The sequence below is a fragment of the Poecilia latipinna genome, unplaced genomic scaffold (assembly GCF_001443285.1).
Source record: "Poecilia latipinna isolate Pla-1442-1.1 unplaced genomic scaffold, P_latipinna-1.0 Scaffold467, whole genome shotgun sequence".
In the NCBI taxonomy this organism is placed as follows: domain Eukaryota; kingdom Metazoa; phylum Chordata; class Actinopteri; order Cyprinodontiformes; family Poeciliidae; genus Poecilia; species Poecilia latipinna.
In genome coordinates, this window is record NW_015113083.1 from 57245 (window position 1) to 79143 (window position 21899).

Here is a 21899-nt window from a genome sequence, read left to right on the forward strand (position 1 = left end):
AATGTGAATTTGCACTTGCTTGCCAACAAGCAGAAGTGGACTACCAAAATAAAACTCACCTGGTATAAATTACATTTTTAGCTATTGGAATAACACTCAAGAGAAATTAATTTAATCACAGAATGTCATGAATGTGTGTGTAGCGCTGCACCGATTGCAGTTTTCTGGACGATCCCTGGTTACCGATATTTAAAAAGCCTGACCTGCTGATTTTGGTTTTGGCTGATATGAATTTTTTTGTCTGAAATGTTGGTAAATATAGAAAGAAAGCCACTGAGTTTCCACAGTGGGTGAATATTGTTAACTGTAAAGGTTCAGACCTGACCTGGTGGGTCTGTCAGTCAAACCTCTCACTGCAGAGCAGAAGAGGACAGAGGCTGAGTTATAAAGATCAGCTTCACATTTTCACATTCACATATGTTTTTATTTTGGTAGTCCACTTCTGTTTATTGGCAAGTGTGTTAGCATATTAGCTATTTAGCTCTAAGCTTGCTAAGCAGTATTTGACGATAAGCTGCAGGTCCAGTCAGAAGTTCACATAAACTTTTCAGAGCAATGAAGATTATATTAAAAATAAATCTTAAAAAAGATTTATTTCAGATTATCTTTTCTTTAAATGTCCAATAACCAGTTTTGTGTGGATCTGGGATCGTTCCTGCTGGTCTACATGATCCAATTTCACCTCAAACAGCAAAGCTGAGGAAACTTAACAGTGAGGATGATGACCTCCAATCCAAACTGGTTCTGATTGGATACATCCGGCTGACACGGTTCAGTTCAGAACCCAGACCTGTGACAGGTTCTGGTCTGACGGGACCAGAAAACCGGCTGAAGACACGTGCACGTGTGTTTGTGTGTGTTTCAGGTTCGCCCTGTCCTCCATGGACATGGAGCAGAGGGACTACGACTCCAGGACGGCACTCCATGTCGCAGCAGCTGAAGGTAAACTGGAACCAGAACCTTCAAAAGATCTAAAGTTTCATGTCTGATAGAACATTCACTTAAGTCCGAGCCAGGACCGCACAGTATTCTGGGAGATGTAGGCAGAGGAAAGGCTTTAGCCGTGCAACCTCTCACAGCTAGCTAAGCTAAATTGGGTGGCATCAACTCACCTGCTCTTTGGTTACCTAGCAACTCGGTCATTCTTTGGTTGCCTAGTAACAACCTGCTGAGTCACTTTCAGGTTTCTCCATCATGCCTCAAAATTTGCTTAAAAATAAAAAAAAGACATGGAGTGAAAATTGTAAAACAGGAATGGTCACTCCACCAGTTTGGCAGGATTTTACATATTTGAAACAAAACTAAATAAATCTGTCAGCCATATTGTCGTTCAGTTACCCAGCAGAACCAGTTAGCATCTCTGTCTGCCTTCAGGACACCTGGAGGTGGTCCGCTTCCTGCTGGACGCCTGCAAGGTGAACCCGGTCCCTAAAGACAGGTGAGTTCCGCCCAGCAGGTCCATTATTCGGTCCGGCCTGGTTCTGAGTCCAGCCTGTCCTCCGGCCAGGTGGGGCAACACGCCGCTGGATGAAGCCGTGCAGTTCGGCCATCACGACGTGGTCGCCGCCCTGCAGCAGTACCAGGAGAACTACAACCCGGCTGACGGTTCTGACAAGACGAGCAACGAGAAGAACCTGGACAGCCTCCTGTAGAACCGCCGGATCCTCCAGAGAAAACCCGCTTCAGTGGCTTTGCTTTGTGTTTCCGCCTGTATCCTGGTGTAATGTGTGTGAGCTTCATGCAGCGTCTGTAATCCAGTGTTTACAGTTACACATATTTATATGAATATGAATATATCAAGTCAGGGATGGGAACCAGAAACCTACGACAGCATCAGGGCCAGATGGAAAACAAAAAGATGAGCACATTTCAGCCAAAAAACTCAGAGATTGATCTCAGAAAATTTCTAGTAAAACAAACATTTCTGAGTTTGAATAGTCAAAAAATATTGGAAAAAAATCTCAGAAATTTTTATCTCAAATTTTCTTGAAAAACAGGAAGAATTCTGAGCTTGAAAAATCTGAAATTTGCTAGAAAAAAATTGCTTGATAAAATCTCGGAAATTTTGACACTTAGAAATGCAGAAACACAAAGAAATTTCTGAACTTGAGAAGTCTAAGATTTTCAGTTTGAAATTCAGAAAATTTCCAAGTCAAACATTTTCAGAAATCTTTTTCCAGAAAATGTGAGTAAAAATTTATTTTATTTTTCTATGTTTTGACTTTTCAAACTCAGAATTTTTTTCTAGAAAGTTTATGAGAAAAATCTCACATTTTTCTGGTGGGCATTTACTCCTTTTATCTACCTACCGCGGCACTTCTGCGTTGTCATAGAAACCAGGTTCTGCTTATGTGAGTTTGTGTGAAATCTTTGGTGTTAATTGTTCCAGGTATCTGTTCTCTGATTGGCTGACGGCCGCAGACGTCGTGCGGCTCCTCTGACATCAGATGATTGTATCCTGAATGTATTTTATGACGACGGCGTCGTCGGTGCACAAAGACTTTGAGACTCATGTTTGTGTAATTTATTCAATTTACAATAAAGTTTTTTCTTTTTGGTTGCATTCTGACTCCAGACCAAAGGTGGCGCTAGTTTTTTGTTGTTTTCAGTCAATTTTAATGACAGGTCGGAAAAAATCTAATCATATTCTCTCATCAAGGGCCGTCACAGGCCCATGATGAGAGAACAAAAATCTGGAAATTTCTGCCAAAACGTTGAAATTTTGTAGAAAAAACAAGGAAATTTCAGGCTCCAAAAATTGGAAATTAGAAAGAAAAAACATGTTTTTACATTAATCTCAAATATTTTCTAGATAAAAACTTGGAATTTCAGAAATCAAAAATGTTCAACTTTTGAAACTCAAAAAATTTGCACAAGCAAATATTTTTGTGTTTTTTAATTTTAAAAATTCCTGATTTTCTTTCTAGAAAAAATTATTCGATTAAGTTCCAAACTTTTTAGTTTTTTGGCAGAAATACATCTTTAAGCTGTCGTAGTTTATATGCATCTGTTTGTAAAAATAATATTTAGGGTATGTACGGATAGACTGAGAACACAGAGAGGTCAAAGGTCAGAGCTGAAGATTCATGGCGACATAAAAACATCAATGCTAATGGGCTGTAACACCATGATATTTAGCATAAGCTAATGCTAAAGCAATATACATAACTCTCATGTGACGTCACACTTCCGAGAACTTTGTAGCCGACAGCCATCTTGGTAGGTATCCATCACTAACTCTCATAACAGTTGCTATAGAGTTGCCATCAGTGATATTTACTGTAGTACCTACTCCCAAACAAGCAAAATTAGCTTAGCTAATATAGCTTTTATCTGCAAGCTGCAGGGGATATACAGCCTACCAAGATGGCGGTTCTTGTGGGAAAGATGTATTAACACCTGGTGTTTGGTGAAAGCTAATGCTAAAGCACTAATTTCAACCATGTTGATAAATAAATCGGGTGCAGTTCACACTCCAACCACTAGATGGTGCAAAAGTACATCTCATCACATTCTTAGTAATACAGGAATATCAATCGTGTTCATACTCCTGTTTTGCTGTATTTACAAAGAGGCATTAAATTAATAGTTTATAGTTTCAGACATATTTCTGCAGCATAAATCATGTCTGATAAAAGTAATAAATTTGTTTCTATGGAAACAGATTGGCACCTTTAATCGTATGCCTGTAAATATAGTGAATAAAATGCAAGGTTTTCACAGTCACCATGTGTTGATCACATTCACTGTTGGAGTTAACTTCAATCTCATTGTACAGTGACAATACATAAATTCTGTTCCATTATGTTTGGATATTTACAGCTTTATTAAAGCATTTAAAAAAAACAAAAACAAAATGAGGTAAAAACTGAAAAGTGTATTTATATTTCAGCCTGAAACCATGGAGGAAAGATTTCCCTCTTAAGACAAACTTGCATTTTTTATCTTTACTATGTACACAAAAATCCAGTTGATCTTCATGAACTTTTTCTGATCACTGACTGATGATGAATTGATTGAAGAAACCAGGCTCACTGCAGCTTTCCAGAGGAAGATGCGACAGGTCAGGCAGGTCCGATAATAAATCTTGGAGAATGTCGATCATGGGCATCTCCTGAGCAACAAAAACCATTCATATTAATCAGCTGCCATAAAGAAGTCATGAGACAGGAAGCAGCCTCCAACCCACCTCAAGGCCGTCAAGGTCCTCAAGGCCGTCAAGGTCCATGTCAATCGCCGGCATGGGCGGAGACGGCGGTGGCGTGGGGTCACTGAGGGGAACGACACGTTTACTTCCTGTTTGCTTCCTGAAGTTGAACTAGCAAAGAGTTTCAGTTCAGCAGAAACTTACATGGCGACCAAAATGATCTTCGTGGAGATGTAGTCCTTTGTCTTCTTGCTGGGAGGAGACGGCTCTGCAGAAACAGCGCCACCAACAGGGTGAAACTTTACACAGCTCTGAGTCTAAAACTGATTTTAGTTTGAGCTTTTAAACAAACTTCCCCACCAAGACAACAAGAAAACTGGCTTTTAAACATTTTTGTAAATATTGATCTTCACACCCTTGGCTCAACATTTTGTTGAAGATCCTTTAGCATCACAGAAAATGGTGTAAATACTTATAAAAGCACTCAGTTTAAATGTTACGTTTAAACATAAAACATTGTTTAAAAATACATTTTCATTTTGTCATAATAGGATATTTTGTGTCCAAAGTTTTAGAATTGGTAAAACTGAAGGGTGTGAATAGTTTCTTTCATTTTAAAAGTCACAAAATTTATACATAGCAATCTGGGCTATTTAGAAAATAAAGAAAAAGTTATAAAAGTTACATTTTCAACATGTTATTCATAAATGTTGCTGTTTGAAACTAAGAATTTAGCTTGATGGCTAAGGCTCAGAGCTAACTAACTAGCAAGCTACCTGGCTAACTAAATATTATCTTAGAGTTCAATATTTAGCTTACTAACTAAATATAGTGTTAAATAAGTGAATATTAATTTAAAGTTAAATATTTAGCTTGTTAACTAAATATTTAGTTAGCAAGTCAATTATGTAGGAAATATTTAGCTTGAAACCAACATGAACAACTGAAAAATTAGCCTCCATTTTCACTCTTAAGGCAGACCAAACGGGCCAAATTACTGCTGTTCATTTTTTATCCACACACGTCAGAACCGTCTCCAGACGTGAACACGGCCCGATGGCGCCGCTCGGTACCTGCCACTCTGTAGCGTGCAAACGCGGCGTCTTTGGGGGTGTCGGGGTACAGGTAGACCAGCGGGTTGTGGCTCCGCCCCGACATGGTCAGGGTGTAGTTGTAGATGGCGTTGGGCAGAGACAGAACCGACAGCTCCTTCTTGGTGTACGGCTCCACGGCGTGGATGCGTTTCTCTGCAGAGCGGGTTAGATCAGTCCTCTGGTTCTGTTCGGGTTCTGTTGGTCTCATTTAGGTCTGTGTGAAACTGACCTCCGGCGGACTGCTCCACCCAGCTGAAGGTGATGGCGCCGTCCAGGATGCTCTCACTGAATCGGATCAGAAACGTCCCGACCGGTTTCTCCCGCAGCAGGGAGCGCGTTCTCTCCTTACTAACAAATCCCATGATGCATCTGGAGAGTAGAAATACATCCAGACATGGTGAAGGAGGAGAGAAGCAGGAGGCCCGCTAACCCGACCCGACCCGACTTACCCGTCCCGCCACAGCTCCCACACAAACTTCTTGATCAGATCCAGAATCCCATCGATCCAGATCCACACGCTCTCATCCTGGGAAACAGGAAGTCAGAAACATCCAGCGATAAAATCAGTAAAAACATGAAACTTCATTTATCTACATTTTTAGAAGACTTTTTTCAGGGCGTCATTCATTACAGCAGGACTCCGGATCAACATCCTGAGTTAATGAACCAACTTTGTGCCATGTTGGCCCCAAAAGGCCCCCAACCCACACTTTGGACCCCGCTGCACTAGAACGGGTCCTGAGCCTCACCTTGGAAAACTTGTTCCAGTGAATCAGACCATCAGGATCACCTGGATCACCTGGATCAAATCAGAAACACGCAGCGTCAATGTAATCAGTTTAACATTTAAACTAGACATTTACATGAATCAGGCTAGTTAGCTTAGCATGGAGGCTAAGCTAATCTAATCAACTACATGTATGGGAGCAGAAACATGGAGGAAGTGGGAGGTTCTGGTTCTGTTGGACCCACCCATGATCTTGGCCTGCAGCATGGACAGCTGGTCCTGGTCCAGTGGCCGCTGCCCAACCGACAGGAACTGCCAGCTGAGGAGTGGCGCCAGCTGCTGCCAGGTCAGGCCCGGCGGGTCCAGAAACAGCGACAGGTTCTGTCCACACAGAGCAGAACTTCAGTCCCGTCCGGTCCGGCAGAGGCCGGTCCTGGTCCTGGTTTTGTACTCACCTCCGAGTCGGCGCCGGACGCCATGTTGGACCACATGATGGCGGCCCAGGCGCTGGGAACCTGGTTGGAGCTGGAGACGACCACCAGCGGCAGGGAGCTGGCCTGGTGGACAAACAGAACCGGAGCGGGTCGTCAGGCGGTCCAGAACCGGAGAGGGCCGTCAGCCGGTCCAGAACCGGAGAGGGCCGCCAGCCGGTCCAGAACCAGTTCACTGGTTTTACTGGTCACCTGGATGTGGAACGTCTCCCCGTTGTGCTGCAGCTGCGTGACGAAGCGGATGATGTGGAGCTCCTCTGTGACCGTCAGCTGGCTCTGATTGGCCCAAAACATTCAAAATATTTAAATATTTACAGTAAAATAATCACCTGATGAAGTTTTTAGCTTCCTGGTTAAACAATTCAAAACGTTTCACCTCACAGGAACCTTTAACTCTGGACTTTTTTTCTTTGAGTGACTGAAAACAAAAACAGTTACAAAAGTGATTTATTAATGATGATCAATACTTTGTAATCATAGTTTGATCAGGTTTTCCCACCATGTGCTCGTACGCCGCCGTCAGCGCGCCGCTGGACAGATCCACGTCCAGAACCTTGGCGTCATCACGCGAGAAATCAAACTGACGAAAACTATAACAAAGAAAATAAAAAGGCTTTTTTGTTATTGAAATATTTTACTTAAATATATAAAATAATAAAACAAATTTTTTTTTTCTTTTTTGCTTTCTCTTGCTCTCGATGAAGGCAGATGCTTTTTCCCTCGGCCCCCTCCCTGCCCTGCTTTCTCTGTTTTTCTCTTTTTCTATATTTTTGGAGCCTTTCTTTGCGCATCATCCAAATCTACAAATTATGGATCTGGTCAACCGATCTCTCAATGCAATTGATCAAATTTTCGACAAGAAGTCTGGGCACAGCAGAGAGCCTCTTGTCCTGCAGGGACACACCCGGCGGGATTCACCCTGGATTTATTCATGATAACAGGATTTCTGCTGTTTGGAGCTTGTGGATTCCTGGATTATCGACAAATTTGTGACGGACTTGGCCGAACACTCAGACTGTTGATGTGGACAGAGACGCAAGTTGGATGTGAGTCACAGCCCAGCTGAGGACTCTAAAACTCACTATCCGGATGGAATCGATCTTGGAGAAGCTGCTAGTTTCGGTTCAGTGGAACGACCAAACTAATTTGTATAATTGGGAACTGAGATGTATCGGAGAGACTTTTGGGAAGATTGAAATTTATAATCTTGCCGACCTAAGAAGTTCTGTTTATGAATTGGCTTCCCCCGTGTGGCCTTGGAAGGGCTGCATATTTCTAATCTCTTTTAAGATATGTAAACATAATGCTCTTCCCTCCTCACCCCCTCCTGTATCCATCCAGCTGTGGAGCTGAGCGCTCCCAAGGACATCATGCCTCAATAAACAATACCTCTATCGGACTTTTGCCAGGGGCCATAGCCACCTGGTTTCATGGCCCGCCATGAAACCAGGTGGCTTCATTCATGTCTGTTTTGCCCTTTGTTTTGTCTGAATGTTGCGATTTGCCCTAATGTCTCCTTTCCTCTTTTGTGTTTTAGTTTGTTAGAAACTGTGGAGTACTCCCTATTTAACCCAGAAAAGGATTATTTTAGTTTATTAGTAATATCAGAAATTGTGGAGTACGCACTATTTAGATCAACATTAGACAGCCCAGAATTAGAATTAGAATAACTACGAACCTAGAATCCAGAAATACTTAACAGGAATAGTCACTGCTTAATTACTTTTCTATTACTACTTTTTAGAAACTGTAGCTACTCACTTTACACCAGAAAAGGATTTAGATTAGTCATTTTGCTTTTTTTTCTTCTTTTTCTTTTCTTTGGTTTGTTATTTTGTTTGCATTTCCTTTTAACTCATGTAAAGCACTTTGAATAGTTTTGTTGCTGAAAATGTGCTATATAAATAAATTTACCTTGCCTAAAATATTATATATAAATATTTATTAAAAAATAGTAAAACAAGATTTATACATTGTTTAATTTTTTAAAATTCAATTATTAAAATAATAAAAAAAATAAAAACAAAAAAGAAGACATTTATTTTGTTAATCAGTTGTTCTGTTTGTCTCGTCTTCTTACCCGCTGATCGTCTTCACTTCCTCCACGTCCCTGATTTAAATGAGAAAAATTATATTTTATGGAAAAACAGAAGCTGAGGGGAAAATATCTGATTTTAACTGAAGATTTTTTCTTACTTGTCAAAAACAGGTTTGACTTTGATAAGAGTCTTAAAAGCTGGAAGGTTTACCAAAAACCTGAGGAAAAATAAAAATAAAACGCTGAAAATAAAATTCCTGTAAAAACATTTTGATGATTAAATCCCACTGAAACAGAGAAGATGAACCTCCAAGCAAATTGGTGTCAAACATTTGTGCTGCAAAGATTTTTGTTTGTGCCGCTATCATTTCATAGACTGTTTTTTAAATGTCCAGAGGTCAAAGGTCAACCAGCCCCCATGTTTACAAAATCAAAACTTGGTGTCAATAAACTCTGCTACGTTTGTGCTGCACAAAAACTAATTTGTGCAGGTTTTGTTTTGATCTTATTTTATTTGATTTCATAAATGAAACAAAATGTCTGATTTCAAAATGGCTGACCTCTGGAAACTTTTATTTATGTTTTAAAGTGACAGCAGCACAAACACCAATTCTGCTAGCTCTGGATGTGGGCGGCCATCTTGGCTCAGGTTGTAGGTCAGAGGTCACAGTGTTTGGACCCAGGCAGTGCGAGTACCCTGAGGGAAGCCGCTGCCCGCGGCGGCCGCTCCGCCTCACCTCACGGTGACCTTGAAGCGAACGCCGGTCTTCAGGATCAGCGGCCGTTGAGGAAGGTTCTGCATGACGGGCTGCTTCTCCACCACCAGGGCGCTGCACAGAACCCAAAAAGAACCGGTCAGAAGGCCCTGCCCCCCCGCCGCCAGATGGTCCAATCAGCAGCCGGGGGGGCGGGGCCTCACCTGGCCAACAGGTTCCGGGTCAGACGGCGGCTGAACTTCTCCATTTCTGCCATGGAGTCGGTGAGGCCCGGGAAGTCCGGGGTGGGGAAACTCTGGTTCTGGACCTGCAGCTGCTGCAGCTGTTCACCAACACTGAGCAGAACCTCGGCCACCGCCGTGAACCTGCAGAACACAAACGGGTCGGGTAAAAGAGCGGGCAGGTTCGGGTCGGGTCGGGTCGGGTCAGGCTGCGGGTCGGGTCGGGTCGGCGCCAGCTCACCATTTCTCCAGCAGGTCCAGGCCGGCGTCCTCTGGGCTGCCGATGCAGGATCGCTGCTGCCGCCGCCGCCACTGAGGAAGCTCCACTCCGGTCAGAGTCTGGACCGAACCGGCCGCCTCGTTCAGAACGCTGACCAGCCGCTGCAGCACAACCTGAGAGAAACGAGCCATGAAACACCTGAGGAGGATCAACCTGCTGCAGGGGAGACAAATACAAACATTCACATGAAGCAGGTTGTTCTTCAAAATAAAATAAGTTAGCATGGTGGCTAGTTTTGTTGCTAGTCGGTTTCGAACCTTAAAGTGAGGGAGCTGCTGGTTCTGATTGGTTCTGTATGGTGTGGGTCTCTGGTACCTGTTTGGTCTGGGAGATGGACCGGGCCATCTTCAGACACTCCTGCTCCACCAGGGCCTTGGACTGGACCAGTTCCACGTTCTGCTCCACTGGTGAAGGAAACACAAACGTTCCTGTTAGAACACAGCAGTGATGACCTTTGACCCAAATGTTCCTGTTAGAACGCCGTTTAGCGTACACCGCAGCGTTCCTGCAGCGGTGACCTTTGACCTGACCTTTGCTTTGCCACGAGTTCCGGATGAAGTCGAGTTTTTCGCTCAGGTCCTCCAGGACTTTCACCTCCTTCTTCAGTTCCTGCAGCAGATTTCACAGATCAAGGTTCTGGTTCTGACTGTGTCGGTCCGGTCAGGAATCGGATCCGTCTGATTACCAGAAGCTGCAGCTTCAGCTGCATCACTCGGTTGTCCAGCTCCGTCCACTGCGGCGCCATGACGACAGGGCTGCCGCCCTGAGAGGAGAGCAGGGTCAGTTAGCTCCCAAGCTGAGCACCACCGCCGTGCCGTTAATCGGGACTCACCATCGTCATGGTAACCGACTCCAAGATCTGCTTCTCCTCCTTCAGACACTCAGACAAAATGGCGGCCAGGTTCAGTGGCTGAGCCTGGAAGTTCTCCTGGAAACACAGAGCTGCTTCAGACCCGGTGGCAGTAGCATACTGACCGCTGCACCGGCTCCGCCGTACCACTATGTAGGCCCTCATCCTGGGGAAGTCGGGTCCCTGCAGGATGGCGTTCTCCTGGACCGAGCGGTGCCACTGCTCCTCCAGGTGCTGCATCAGAGCGCAGAAACACGCAGCCGCTGCGTTCTCGTTCACAGCCGCAGAACTCCTGCAGCAGGAAATTATGTCACACTTTAACCTTTGACCCGCCTCACTTCCTGTTTTACCTTCAAGCTTTTTTCTGTTTTTGTGTTTTTATAACAATATTTATAATGCTTTTAAATATTGCATGTATTCTGTACAGATTTTAAAAATAACCATGGATAGAATGGCCTAGTCAAAGTCTAGATGTTCAGAGCTGGTGGAGACAAACCCTAGAAAACCTGCAGCCAGAGGAGGCTCTGCAGCATTCTGACTCAGGCAGGATGACTAGAAATGTCCTCCACACTTTTCAGATTTTTTTGTTCTATTTTTACAATATAATTATTTTATTTCCATTCTATGTCAAATTAAATCATTTTATGAAACTTTTTCAGGGTCAATAAATAAAACATGTTCAGTCTGACCCGCTGCGCCCCCTGCTGGACCGCAGTGGGCGTCTCCATAGCAACCGCATTCAGGAAATGCAGCGGGTGGATTCTAACTGCACCGCCTGGGGGAGGAGCCACCAGAACCCGGGGGAACCGGCTCCTCTTACCAGTCCTGGCTCTCGATCCAGTGGCTCAGCTGGTTCCGGATCTCTGTGGGGAACCGGCCGTCGTACAGCTGCCTGACCCGGTTCTGCAGCGCCGAGTCCAGCTTCAACAACTCCTGCCACTGGGCCATCTGCACAGAACCACAACAGAACCGCCTGAGGAACCGGCTTTGACCCGGTTCTCATGTCTCAGGTGGGAAACCCGATAAGTTTTCCTTCCACTGAACTTTCCTTACATATCTATGGGTTAAAGTATATCCATAAAAACCTCCAGAGTTTCACATGGAGCAGAACTTTTCAGATCACGTTGTGGTTTGTAGTTTGAGTCTGTGAACGTTTCAGATGTTCAAAGATTCTCGGTTCTGATCCGGGAAACGTTCAGTCAGCTTCTGATTCTGATTCAATAAGCCCTAAAGAATCGGATGCGCTCTGTGTTTTCATGGGTCACTACGCAAAAAAACAAAAACAGGAGTGAACCTTAAACTGGAGGAAGGAAAAAAGGGTCCAGGCAGCAGCAGCGGTACGGAAGCCTGAATGGTTCATGCTCGCTCCGGAGGACGCCGGTAAACCGTGACCCGTTTACCGGTTCACTGTTGATACCGGCACAGATATCAATTTATTTCTATTTTCTTGTAATATTTTCGGACACGAGTTAATAATCTACCTTTAAATTATTAAAGTTAAACTTTATGACAAATGTTTTCTTCAAATTCAGCTTGGAAACAGCTGACATTAGTCAGAAAACTAACATATGCAATAAACACGTAAAGACTAAAACAAACTGTGTTTGTGCGGATCTGAGGTTGAGTTTCTCACCGTGAATCTTCAGAGTTTCTCCGGTAGAAGCAGGAAGCGGAATCAGAGCCGATCTGCAGGAGGCCGAGCGGCAGCAGCGGCTTTTATTCCGCGGAAACTCCCTCCGGACCGGCTGATTCTCGGGAAACGGCTCAGCCAGAGGCGTCAAGTTCAGCCGTTCATCGGGTCACACTTCCGCCGTCAGCAGCTTTTCATATTAAAGGTTTTTATTTTTAAAGAAAGGAGCCGCTTCAAAAACACTTTAGACTTTGAAACGATCAAAGAGCTGCGAACAACTTTACATTAAATACTCTTATTATGCTAATCATAGGCGCCGGACATGTAAATGTGATAAACAAAAAATAACAGCAATAACACTCAGTGGTATTTTCAACATGTTATTAACGGTTTGTAAGCTTTATTCGTTACTTAATAAACTTATTCAAGTCATTTATAAGTGTCTTGACATAGCTTAATTAACAAGCTATTATTTAGCTTGCTAACTGAATATTTAACTTGGTAAATATTTAAATGAGGGTGAAATATTAAGTAAATATTAGTAAATATTTAGTGTGGTGGTAAATATTTAACTAGGCTAAAATCCTAAATTGGTAAAATACTTAGCTTACTAACCAAATATTTAGTTTCAAGTTAAATATTTATCTTGCTAACTACTTAGCTTGGTAACTAAATATTTAGATGGATTTGTGTCTCAGACACAAAGTATAAAAATGAAAAGTCAAGACGAGCAAGGAGAAGAACCTGGACAGCCTCCCGTAGAACTGCTTTGTGTTTCCGCCTGTATCCTGGTGTAATGTGTGTGAGCTTCATGCAGCATCTGTAATCCAGTGTTTACAGTATATTTACACATATTTATATGAATATATCAAGTCAGGGATGGGAACCAGAAACCTACGACAGCATCAGGGCCAGATGGAAAACAAAAAGATGAGCACATTTCAGCCAAAAATCTCAGAGATTGATCTCAGAAAATTTCTAGTAAAACAAACACGGACATTTCTGAGTTTGAATAGTCAAAAAATCTCAGAAATTTTAATCTCAAATTTTCTTTTGAAACTCAAAAAAATTGCACAAGCGAACATTTTTGTGTTTTTTAATTTAAAAAAAAATCCTGATTTTCTTTCTAGAAAAAATTTGATTAATTTCCAAACTTTTTGTCATGATGGGTTTGACGGATTTTACCCACATGCAGGAACACCAAAGAGACGGATGTAAAAAAAAAAAATGAAAAGTTTTATTACAGCAAGCATAGGCGTAGGGAGCGGGGGGGACGGGGGGGACATGTCCCCCCCAATGACAGACTCTTTCCTACGCCCTTGACAGCAAGCAACACTTAAAGGAAAGCTGGTCCAGAAAACTGCTCGGCTGATCTGGGTGCACTGAGGAGATAAGAGAAACGAGGTGAGTTCAGGTGACTGGGAAACGGGAGGCTGCGAATGAGAATAAGTAAACTTACTGGCTCAGAGCGTTTTAACGGCTTGGAGGGGGGTTGGTAGGTCCTGGAGTTCTTTCTAACTTATGGATTTGCTTCTCCGTGGAGCTTGGCGGTTCGGTAGGTGGCATTGGAGGGCGGACAGGGAGGCTTGTCCTTGTAAGCAGCTGAGTCTAGGTGGAACGGCCGGTCGGAGACTTCTGAATGGCAGGCAGAATCTTACAGAAACTGGTGAGGTCTGGCTTTCAGGCATCTATGGGGTAAGATCCCATGACGTCGTTGGAGAACCAGTGGTCAGGCAACCAGATGAGGAAGGATCCTGAGGGGAGCAAAAACCCGCAATGAAGCACAACACAAAAAACAGGCAGATCTAAAAAAACTCGGAGCAAAACTCTGAGGGGCTGGAGGATCCATCTAAGGTTGACACTCTGGCGTCGAAGTACCGGCGTTCCACCTTCTTGCTGCCGTCAATTAGATGATCAGCCTCCGGTGAGAGGATGACATCATCCATGAAACCCCAGCCCGCCATCTCTCGGACTCCATCTAGTGGGGAGATAACTCAGCAACCAAAGGACCACCTAAAAAAAAAACCCAGAACCTAACACTTTTTAGTTTTTGGCAGAAATATATCTTAAGCTCTCGTAGTTTATATGCATCTGTTTGTAAAAATAATATTTACATATTTAACTGCACATATTTTCCATTCAGCTTCATTAATGTTCAAATTCAAGAACAGAATTGACTATTTTTGCAATTAAATATTTTGGTTACCAATACTAGTATAGCCAGATTCCATTCCTTAGCTGCCTAGTGTTGCTAAAAAGCTTCAAACCCAAAAACTTAAATGAATGTCTTCTATGCTTATCAGTAAGCATAAATATATTTTTTAATCCACATTCCAGCTCAGGTTAAGATTATTTACTAGGTTTATTGATGAAATTCTGATTTCCACTTAATGAATCGGGTGCAGTTCACACTCCAACCACTAGATGGTGAAAAAGTACATCTAACTGCTGCAGGAAGAAAGCAGAGATTCTACCTGATACAGTAACTGTTACTGTAACTGTAAGTGTTACTGTAACTGTTTCTTTCATTCAGAGAGTCTGACTCGAGGCCTGAAGGCAGAAACTGAACTCAGCATGTAACGGCTGAGATCTTTCAGCAAGGATGGCTTCAGTTTACTGATGATCCGTTTACTGAACAGTTCTGTAACAGAGCTTTGTTCAACTCCTAAGATCTTATTACTAGCATGTATTATTCTGCTGAGGGCATTTTGACCTAATGCTAAGATTTCTAAACCAACAAAGGAGAGAAAACGTCAATATATGATCTATAAAATATGATCATCTTTGACTTATCACCCTGAAACTTTGCGATCTTTCTTAGACAAAACAATCTTTGGCCCTTTTTTGCAGCTTCTCTGAATGGCAGATAAATTTTAACTTATTATCTGAAACGGTCCCAAGATGTTTATAGTTTTCTACTGTCTGACCTTTCATTACTGTTTGATTTATGTTGTGGAGCTTCTGTCTAGAATAAATGCAGGTCCTTTGTTTTCTGTAAAGTTTTATCACACCAGTCAACAAATTCATCGACCACAGAGTCATGCTCATCATCAGGCTAACTATCACCAAACCATCTACAGATTTTAATACTAACCTGTTGTCACCCATCTGCATACCACATGCAGCCGGGCAGACAGCGACGTCTCTACATTCATCCATTCACTCTCACTTTCTGCATTCTGCATGCTCAAACATCCAGAATCCACTTTGGAATGTAAATGTGGATAAGAAGTTTATCAATTAGTTAAGTATTTTGTGTTTAGCTTGCTAATTAAATATTTAGTTTGGAACAGGGACATTTATAAATGTCTGAATGAAATGGTGAAATTATGACTTTGAAGACATAAAAATGTTTTTTTTATTTTATGTCAATTTAAATAACCAGTGTTAACTCCCTTTTCCAAAGTGCTGCTTCCAAGCATATTGCTGTAAAGTTGAGTGGAAGGTAAAAATGTGTACAAACAGCAGGGATTATAGCAACCATGTGAGGTAAAATAAAGCTTATTTAGTGGGAAGAAAATCCAGTAAATATCATTAATTGCTTTGAATAAAATTAGTTTGGCAGTTTTCAGATATTTTAGTGACAGGTTTGCTTCATTCTGTGGAAAGTAGACGTTCAGTGAGAAGTTTCTATGCAAACCAACAGCAGACAAATCCAGAGCAAAATGTTCCTGCTGATTCTTTGTTTTACTCGGATGTTTCCTCATATTTCACTGACTCACCAGCTCTGAGTCATTGTTCTCAGGGAATCACCCAGAATCTGATTTGGTTTCCCTGTCAAACTTTGTGACCTCTGGGATTTCCACAGATTCAGCTAATAATAATAATAATAATAATAATAATAATAATAAGAGTCTCATTTTAAAGTTTTCTCTGGCTCTCCGAGAACCACGTGATTCTCCAGAAACCCTGAACAGCATTTACAGAGAGTCACGGCGAGTCACAACATCCGGTTTCCTCTCCAAAATAAAAACTCCGAACCGGGAACTCTGGCTGCAGTTATTCTTTCTGGCCAGCGGGGGCGCCAGTGAGCGGAGATGACAAGCTGATATGAAGGAAGAAATTTATTTAGAAAAACTTTTTACAGAGAACTTCAGTAATATTGGAGCTCAAATTACAACAACATTAAATAAAAACATAAAGGTGTTTTTGGTTCTTTTAAACATGAAATATTTTTGATATTTATTTCTGAAGAGGTGTAGAAACATCGAGGATTCACTCTGAGTACGGAGAGCTCATCTGGAAACAGAAAGAAAACAACCTTATTCTCAGAGAAATAAAAATACATCATAAAAGACAGAAACACTGAACATGTAAAATAAAAAATATAAATAAGGATTAGGTTTCCTGTCGGGACAGTTTGTAGGAGAAAATGAGATGCATAACCATCACAATATTCATGACAAAAATATTAATGTCAAACTGACGTCCTATATCCAGAATAAATCTTTTATAATATTACTGTTGAGTTTGGAGACAGACTCATAACGTTTGTCCAGGATATACATTTCTTTTCTTTTCAAGAATTTATTCCTTAAACTAAATGTATTTAGATTATGAATCAATGTGAAAGTAATTGTTATGTGTGTATTCTGAAGATCATGTATCTCATTTTCTATTCATTTGATTGTTTTTCACCCCTTTAAGACTTTAAATTACCGTAATGCACCATGTATGAGTTTTAAAGACATATTCTTACATAATAAAATGTTTTGAAAAGCTTCTCAGCTTCATTGCTGTAATCTTATTAAAACCCTGACAGGAACCACAGAGCTTATTATTTATTGATATTATCAGTTATTAACTGATAAATCAGCTTCTTTAAAGTTTTTATGATTTCAGTTTTTAGGACATAAAGAGGAAAAATATTAACTCTGACATATTGGAAGGATAAATAATAGAAATAATAAAATGAATAAATCTTCCACTGAAGCTCTATTAAATTAATTTAAAACTGTACTGTAAAGATAAGACTACATGGACACCAGGGGGCGGTGTGGTGACCTCTGCCGCCCTGGGCCCCCTCTGTTCTGGATAAACCCCTGGAGAAACTCACGGTGTCGATGTCGAAGCACAGGTGCTCACTGAGCATGTCGAACTCTCCGGGCGTCATGGGCGGCTCTGGAGACGGGCAGGAGCGCGGCGTGGAGCTGGCTTCTGATCTGGATCACAGAGCGAGAGACATGTCACTCCAAAGGTCACAAACCGGGTCAGAAACAAGATTCCTCCTCAAACCGGGTCAGAAACAAGATTCCTCCTCAAACCGGGTCAGAAACAAGATTCCTCCTCAAACCGTTACTAACATCGATTTATTTGGAGAGATAAAACGGAGCAAGATCTTCAGCTACAACCACATAGCCTGTAGCTTAGCCGCTAACGTGCAGCTAATGAGAGTTACGACCATTTCTGTGGAGGACTCACCGCAGCTCGGAGATGGGGATCAAAGTTGACGGGATGTACGGATAGACTGAGAACACAGAGAGGTCAAAGGTCAGAGCTGAAGATTCATGGCGACAAAAACATCAATGCTAATGGGCTGTAACACCATGGTATTTAGCATAAGCTAATGCTAAAGCAATATACATAACTCTCATGTGACGTCACACTTCCGAGAACTTTGTAGCCGACAGCCATCTTGGTAGGTATCCATCACTAACTCTCATAACAGTTGCTATAGAGTTGCCATCAGTGATATTTACTGTAGTACTTACTGCCAAACAAGCAAAATTAGCTTAGCTAATATAGCTTTTATCTGCAAGCTGCAGGGGATATGCAGCCTACCAAGATGGCGGTTCTTGTGGGAAAGATGTATTCCCACCTGGTGTTTGGTGGAAGATAATGCTAAAGCACTAATTTCAACCATGTTGATACCAATCATGGTTGAAAGCGCTTTACAATTTACATGAAATAACACTTCTTGGTTGATTTAATGAAGTTGCTTATCTTGTAGCAATGTTGTTCCGTGATGTTGGTTGGTTGTTTATATATTCTGAGAATCAGTTTCCTTGATTTATCAGAAATCCGATCCTCCAAAGTGAAACTGCTCAAGCCACCTCGTACTGCTGGGCTGGTAAAACACTGACTACTTAGAGGTACTCCACCTAACCCCAGTCAAAGCAAGCCTGTATGAACTCAGATGTTAGTGTCTTGCCTTTGCTGGGCTGGCTGTTGTAGAGCCGTCCGAAGGCCTCGTCTTTGGGAATGTCGGGATACAGGAACTTGAGCGGGTTTTCCGGAACGCCGCCGTTTGAGATCACCTTGTAGTCGCGTATGATATCAGCGAACGGGAGCGCGCTCAGCCGGTTCTTAGTGTACGGCTCCACGGAGTTGAACTTTACGTCCCCTGTTGGACAAAGTGACAGTTAATAAGACAAGAGAAGAAGAAAACTGGCAGATAATCAGGAAGTGGAATCACAAATCACTGAGGTGTCTTCAGTTTCTCAGGCGTTTCATTGGACGCTGGCAGCTTATCAGCTATTCTGAGCAAACTTAGCGCTTTAATGTTAATTCTATTAATTAATGTTAGCTTCTACTAATTACTACTGCTATAACAATTAGCTTCCTCAAAATACTATGTTGCTTCATGCATTAGCAGAACTAATTTCAATGACTTGTACTTTATGGTTTAGCTAGCAGTGCTAGCCACTGCTGAAGCTAAGAAAACCAATTCAGGGCCAAGGAAGGTTTGGATGTGAAACCCTGTAACTTTGTGTTTATATGTGTGTGTGTGTGTGTGTGTGTGTGTGTGTGTATGGTGTGTGTAGTGTGTGTGTGTATGGTGTGTGTGTGTATAGGGTGTGTGTGTCTGTGTGTATAAGGTGTGTGTGTAGTGTGTGTGTGTGTGAGTATGGTGTGTGTGTGTGAGTATGGTGTGTGTGTGTGTGTATAAGGTGTGAGTGTATGGTGTGTGTGTGCTGGCCTCTCCGCCCACCGCTGTCGCTGTGCTCCACCCAGGTGAAGGTGATTCCTCCCAGGTGACTCTCGCTGAAGCGCAGCAGGAAGGTTCCAGGCTCGCGGTCCTTCAGCAGAGCGCGTTCCATCTCTTTGCTCACGAAGCCCATGATGAAGCTGCAGACAGAAAATCACCTTCATCACTTCTCCATCTGCCTCCAGGGTTTTACTGTAGGAACTATTGTTCCAGCTGTGAAGCTGCAGCACGTTTTGCTTTGCACCACTTCTCTGTACGGCCTGAACAATGAAGCAAAGCAGAAATAATCTGGGCAGATTACAGGAAACTGCAGTTCCTCAGCTCAGATTAAACTGCCTTTAAAAGCTGCTGCTGTAAAATGAAGACAGAAAACAGTCCCTGCAGCAGCTGATTTCATGAACATCACAGCTATCTGATAAAGGCTTTACACCACTGAGGTTTCTCACTGTTCCAGACACAAACCTCAACGTTTTTATTTGGAGAGAATCCAGGAAATGATTCCTGATTTTCACTATCCTGAACACACCACACCCAGAAAGACGCCTGGTGGTGTCAGCATCATGCTGTGGGAAGCAGGCCAGGTTAAAGTTAAATCCTGACAGGTAAACCTGTTAGAAGGTTAACCTGTCTAGCTGCAGGGCTCAGGTTCACTTATGATGGGATAATTTAGAACATGGGTCAGGATGGCCTAGTCAAAGTCCAGTTCCATCAGGCTCCATCAGGCTCCATTAGGCTCCATTAGGCTCCATTAGGCTCCATCAGGCTCCATCAGGCTCCATTAGGCTCCATCAGGCTCCATCAGGCTCCATCAGGCTCCATTAGGCTCCATTAGGCTCCATTAGGCTCCATCAGGCTCCATCAGGCTCCATCAGGCTCCATCAGGCTCCATTAGGCTCCATCAGGCTCCATCAGGCTCCATCAGGTTGATGGAGGCGTTGGGGACTTACTTCTCGTTCCAGACTGGCAGCAGGTGCTTTTTGATGAGCTCCAGGATGGAATCCAGCCACATCCAGAAACTGAACGGCTTCCCAGGAATGTTCTCCTGTGAAGGACAGAGAGCAGAAGGAGTGACAGAGGGAAGAACAGCAGTCTGAGGTCAGTCTGAGGTCAGTCTGAGGTCGCTGTGAGGTCGTTACCTTAGCAAACTTGGACCAGGAGACTTGATAATCCCCACATGAGGCATGCTGACCTGCAGAAACAGAAAACAGCAGAAATGTCACTTGATTAAAATCTGTCCATATTTTTGTTTTCTCATGCTTAGTAGTTTATTTATTAGTTTGGATGAGCAGAGTGTCGTGTGCATAGAGTGAAATAAAACCAGAGAAACCGATGAGAGCAGAAGCTGTTTGGTGTGACAGAGAGAGTTATCCTCCATCTTTAAACTGTAACTTTTACAAAAAAATATATTTTTACATATTTGTTGAAGCTGCTACCATGTTGTGACAGTTTGTTATGAGACAGAAAATCTGTGAAAAAGTTGAGCTTTTCCTGTTTCTTCCAGTGCTAACTAGAAACAACCAATCAGAGCCCAGAGGCGGGGCTTAGCGCTGTCAATCATCCTCCGTTTGTGAATGCTAAATCTAGTTAGCATAGGGACCAATGACGGTGGATAAACAGTTTTTCTGTAACGGTAAGTTGTTTCTCCACCATTGGCACATTTGAGTACATGAGGATGAGTGGCAGCGCTAAGCCCCGCCTCCTGACTCTGATTTGATGTTGTTGTTGCATTTCCTCAGTTGGTAAAGCAGCTCAGGCAGGCAGGCGCGTACCCAGCAGCTTTTCGCCCAGCATGTCCAGCTGCTCCTTGTTGAGGCCGCGGCCGGCGAAGGTGGAGAACTGCCAGCTGAGAACCTCAGACAGCTGGCTCCAGCTGGCACGGGGCGGGTTCCCGAAAAAGCCCAGGTTCTGTACGGAAACACGAGTCAGCAAAACCAAGCCAACGGCTACGGCAGGCTGGTTTAGCATTAAATTCACCACACTTACATCTCTGACTACATTTTAACATCAGATTTATCACTTAGCTTCAGCTTAAGCCGCCTGCAGTATGTGACTAGCTGGTTAGCGTGTCTGGCTAAAGTTTTGAGCAGCTAATCGTTTCACCCGCGGCTCGTCGGTCAGTAGGTTGTACCACATGACGGAGGCCCAGCCGCCCGGCAGCTGGCTCACGTTGGAGATCACCACCAGCGGCAGCGAACATGTCTGGGGAGAGGAGAGCAGAAATGAGCAACAGCAGCAGCCGGCGCATGGTGATGGAAATGACCTCTGACCTCCAGGTCGACGGCGAGGCCCTGTACAGTGAAGCAGGCCTCGAAGCTCAGCGAGTGGAGCTCCTCCGTCACAGAGAGCAGGCCCTGAAAGACAGCAGCCATCAGATCCAACCGAGTCCAAACTGAGGCCCTGCAGGGACTTTATGTAGCCCTCAACTGCAACCAATCAGAGCCAGGAGGCGGGGCTTAACGCTGCCAGTCATCCTCATGTACTGGCTGCTAAATGTGCTAACGGTGGAGAAACAACATAGTTACATTTAGTGACGATGCTAACTAGTCTTAGCATTCACAACATGCTATGCTAGATCCAGCGTAGTAGAGTTATTGACAGCATTAAGCCCCGCCCCCAGGCTCTGATTGGTTATTTCTAGTTAGCACTGGGAGAAAGCAGAGCAGTTAAATCTTTCAGATAGTTTCAACAAATATGTAATACCAGTGATTCTTGAGAATAGGGACAAAATGGGTTTTAATTTTCCCATATTTTTTTTTTATTATTTCTCAACCTTATGT

At 43.0% G+C, this 21899-nt stretch overlaps 3 protein-coding genes across 6 annotated transcripts in view; 1 reads left to right on the top strand and 2 right to left on the bottom strand.

Moving 5' to 3' along the window:
- The window catches only part of glsb (glutaminase b), a 51422-nt gene extending 49506 nt beyond the window's left edge, over positions 1-1916 (top strand). For both annotated transcript variants that reach the window (XM_015039300.1, XM_015039302.1), the window contains 3 exons: positions 866-942; positions 1375-1438; positions 1508-1916. In XM_015039300.1, coding sequence (XP_014894786.1) covers positions 866-942; positions 1375-1438; positions 1508-1652 — 286 coding nt within the window. In that variant the 3' untranslated portion in view covers positions 1653-1916. The remainder of the gene's footprint in view (positions 1-865; positions 943-1374; positions 1439-1507) is intronic.
- A 1886-nt stretch (positions 1917-3802) lies between these two features.
- Positions 3803-12682, bottom strand: LOC106951655 (signal transducer and activator of transcription 1-like). Its single transcript, XM_015039305.1, has 24 exons — positions 12198-12682; positions 11385-11512; positions 10712-10856; positions 10547-10642; positions 10400-10477; positions 10245-10323; positions 10030-10118; positions 9676-9827; positions 9417-9578; positions 9235-9327; positions 8656-8715; positions 8540-8569; positions 6959-7049; positions 6836-6877; positions 6652-6735; positions 6424-6525; positions 6214-6349; positions 5991-6040; positions 5691-5767; positions 5471-5610; positions 5221-5394; positions 4352-4415; positions 4190-4271; positions 3803-4114 (listed from the first exon to the last, which is right to left on the bottom strand). Exons 2-24 carry the CDS (start codon positions 11510-11512, stop codon positions 3995-3997), a joined length of 2274 nt encoding a protein of 757 aa, XP_014894791.1. The 5' UTR covers positions 12198-12682; the 3' UTR covers positions 3803-3994.
- A 3561-nt stretch (positions 12683-16243) lies between these two features.
- LOC106951656 (signal transducer and activator of transcription 4) overlaps positions 16244-21899 on the bottom strand; it is a 36527-nt gene continuing 30871 nt past the window's right edge. For all 3 annotated transcript variants that reach the window (XM_015039306.1, XM_015039307.1, XM_015039308.1), the window contains 10 exons: positions 21390-21473; positions 21223-21321; positions 20892-21027; positions 20259-20311; positions 20070-20164; positions 19126-19262; positions 18346-18537; positions 17616-17661; positions 17251-17356; positions 16244-16433 (listed from right to left, as the gene is read on the bottom strand). In XM_015039306.1, the coding sequence (XP_014894792.1) occupies positions 16410-16433; positions 17251-17356; positions 17616-17661; positions 18346-18537; positions 19126-19262; positions 20070-20164; positions 20259-20311; positions 20892-21027; positions 21223-21321; positions 21390-21473 (972 nt within the window). In that variant the 3' untranslated portion in view covers positions 16244-16409. The remainder of the gene's footprint in view (positions 16434-17250; positions 17357-17615; positions 17662-18345; positions 18538-19125; positions 19263-20069; positions 20165-20258; positions 20312-20891; positions 21028-21222; positions 21322-21389; positions 21474-21899) is intronic.

Excerpts from the sequence above, each read along its gene's own strand:
- LOC106951655 (XM_015039305.1), bottom strand. The coding sequence starts at position 11,512 with ATGGCCCAGTGGCAGGAGTTGTTGAAGCTGGACTCGGCGCTGCAGAAC. Across the intron at positions 10,857-11,384 it reads TGGATCGAGAGCCAGGACTG|GAGTTCTGCGGCTGTGAACG; the intron begins GTAAGAGGAGCC and ends TTCCTGCTGCAG. Across the intron at positions 10,478-10,546 it reads AGTCGGTTACCATGACGATG|GGCGGCAGCCCTGTCGTCAT; the intron begins GTGAGTCCCGAT and ends CTCTCCTCTCAG.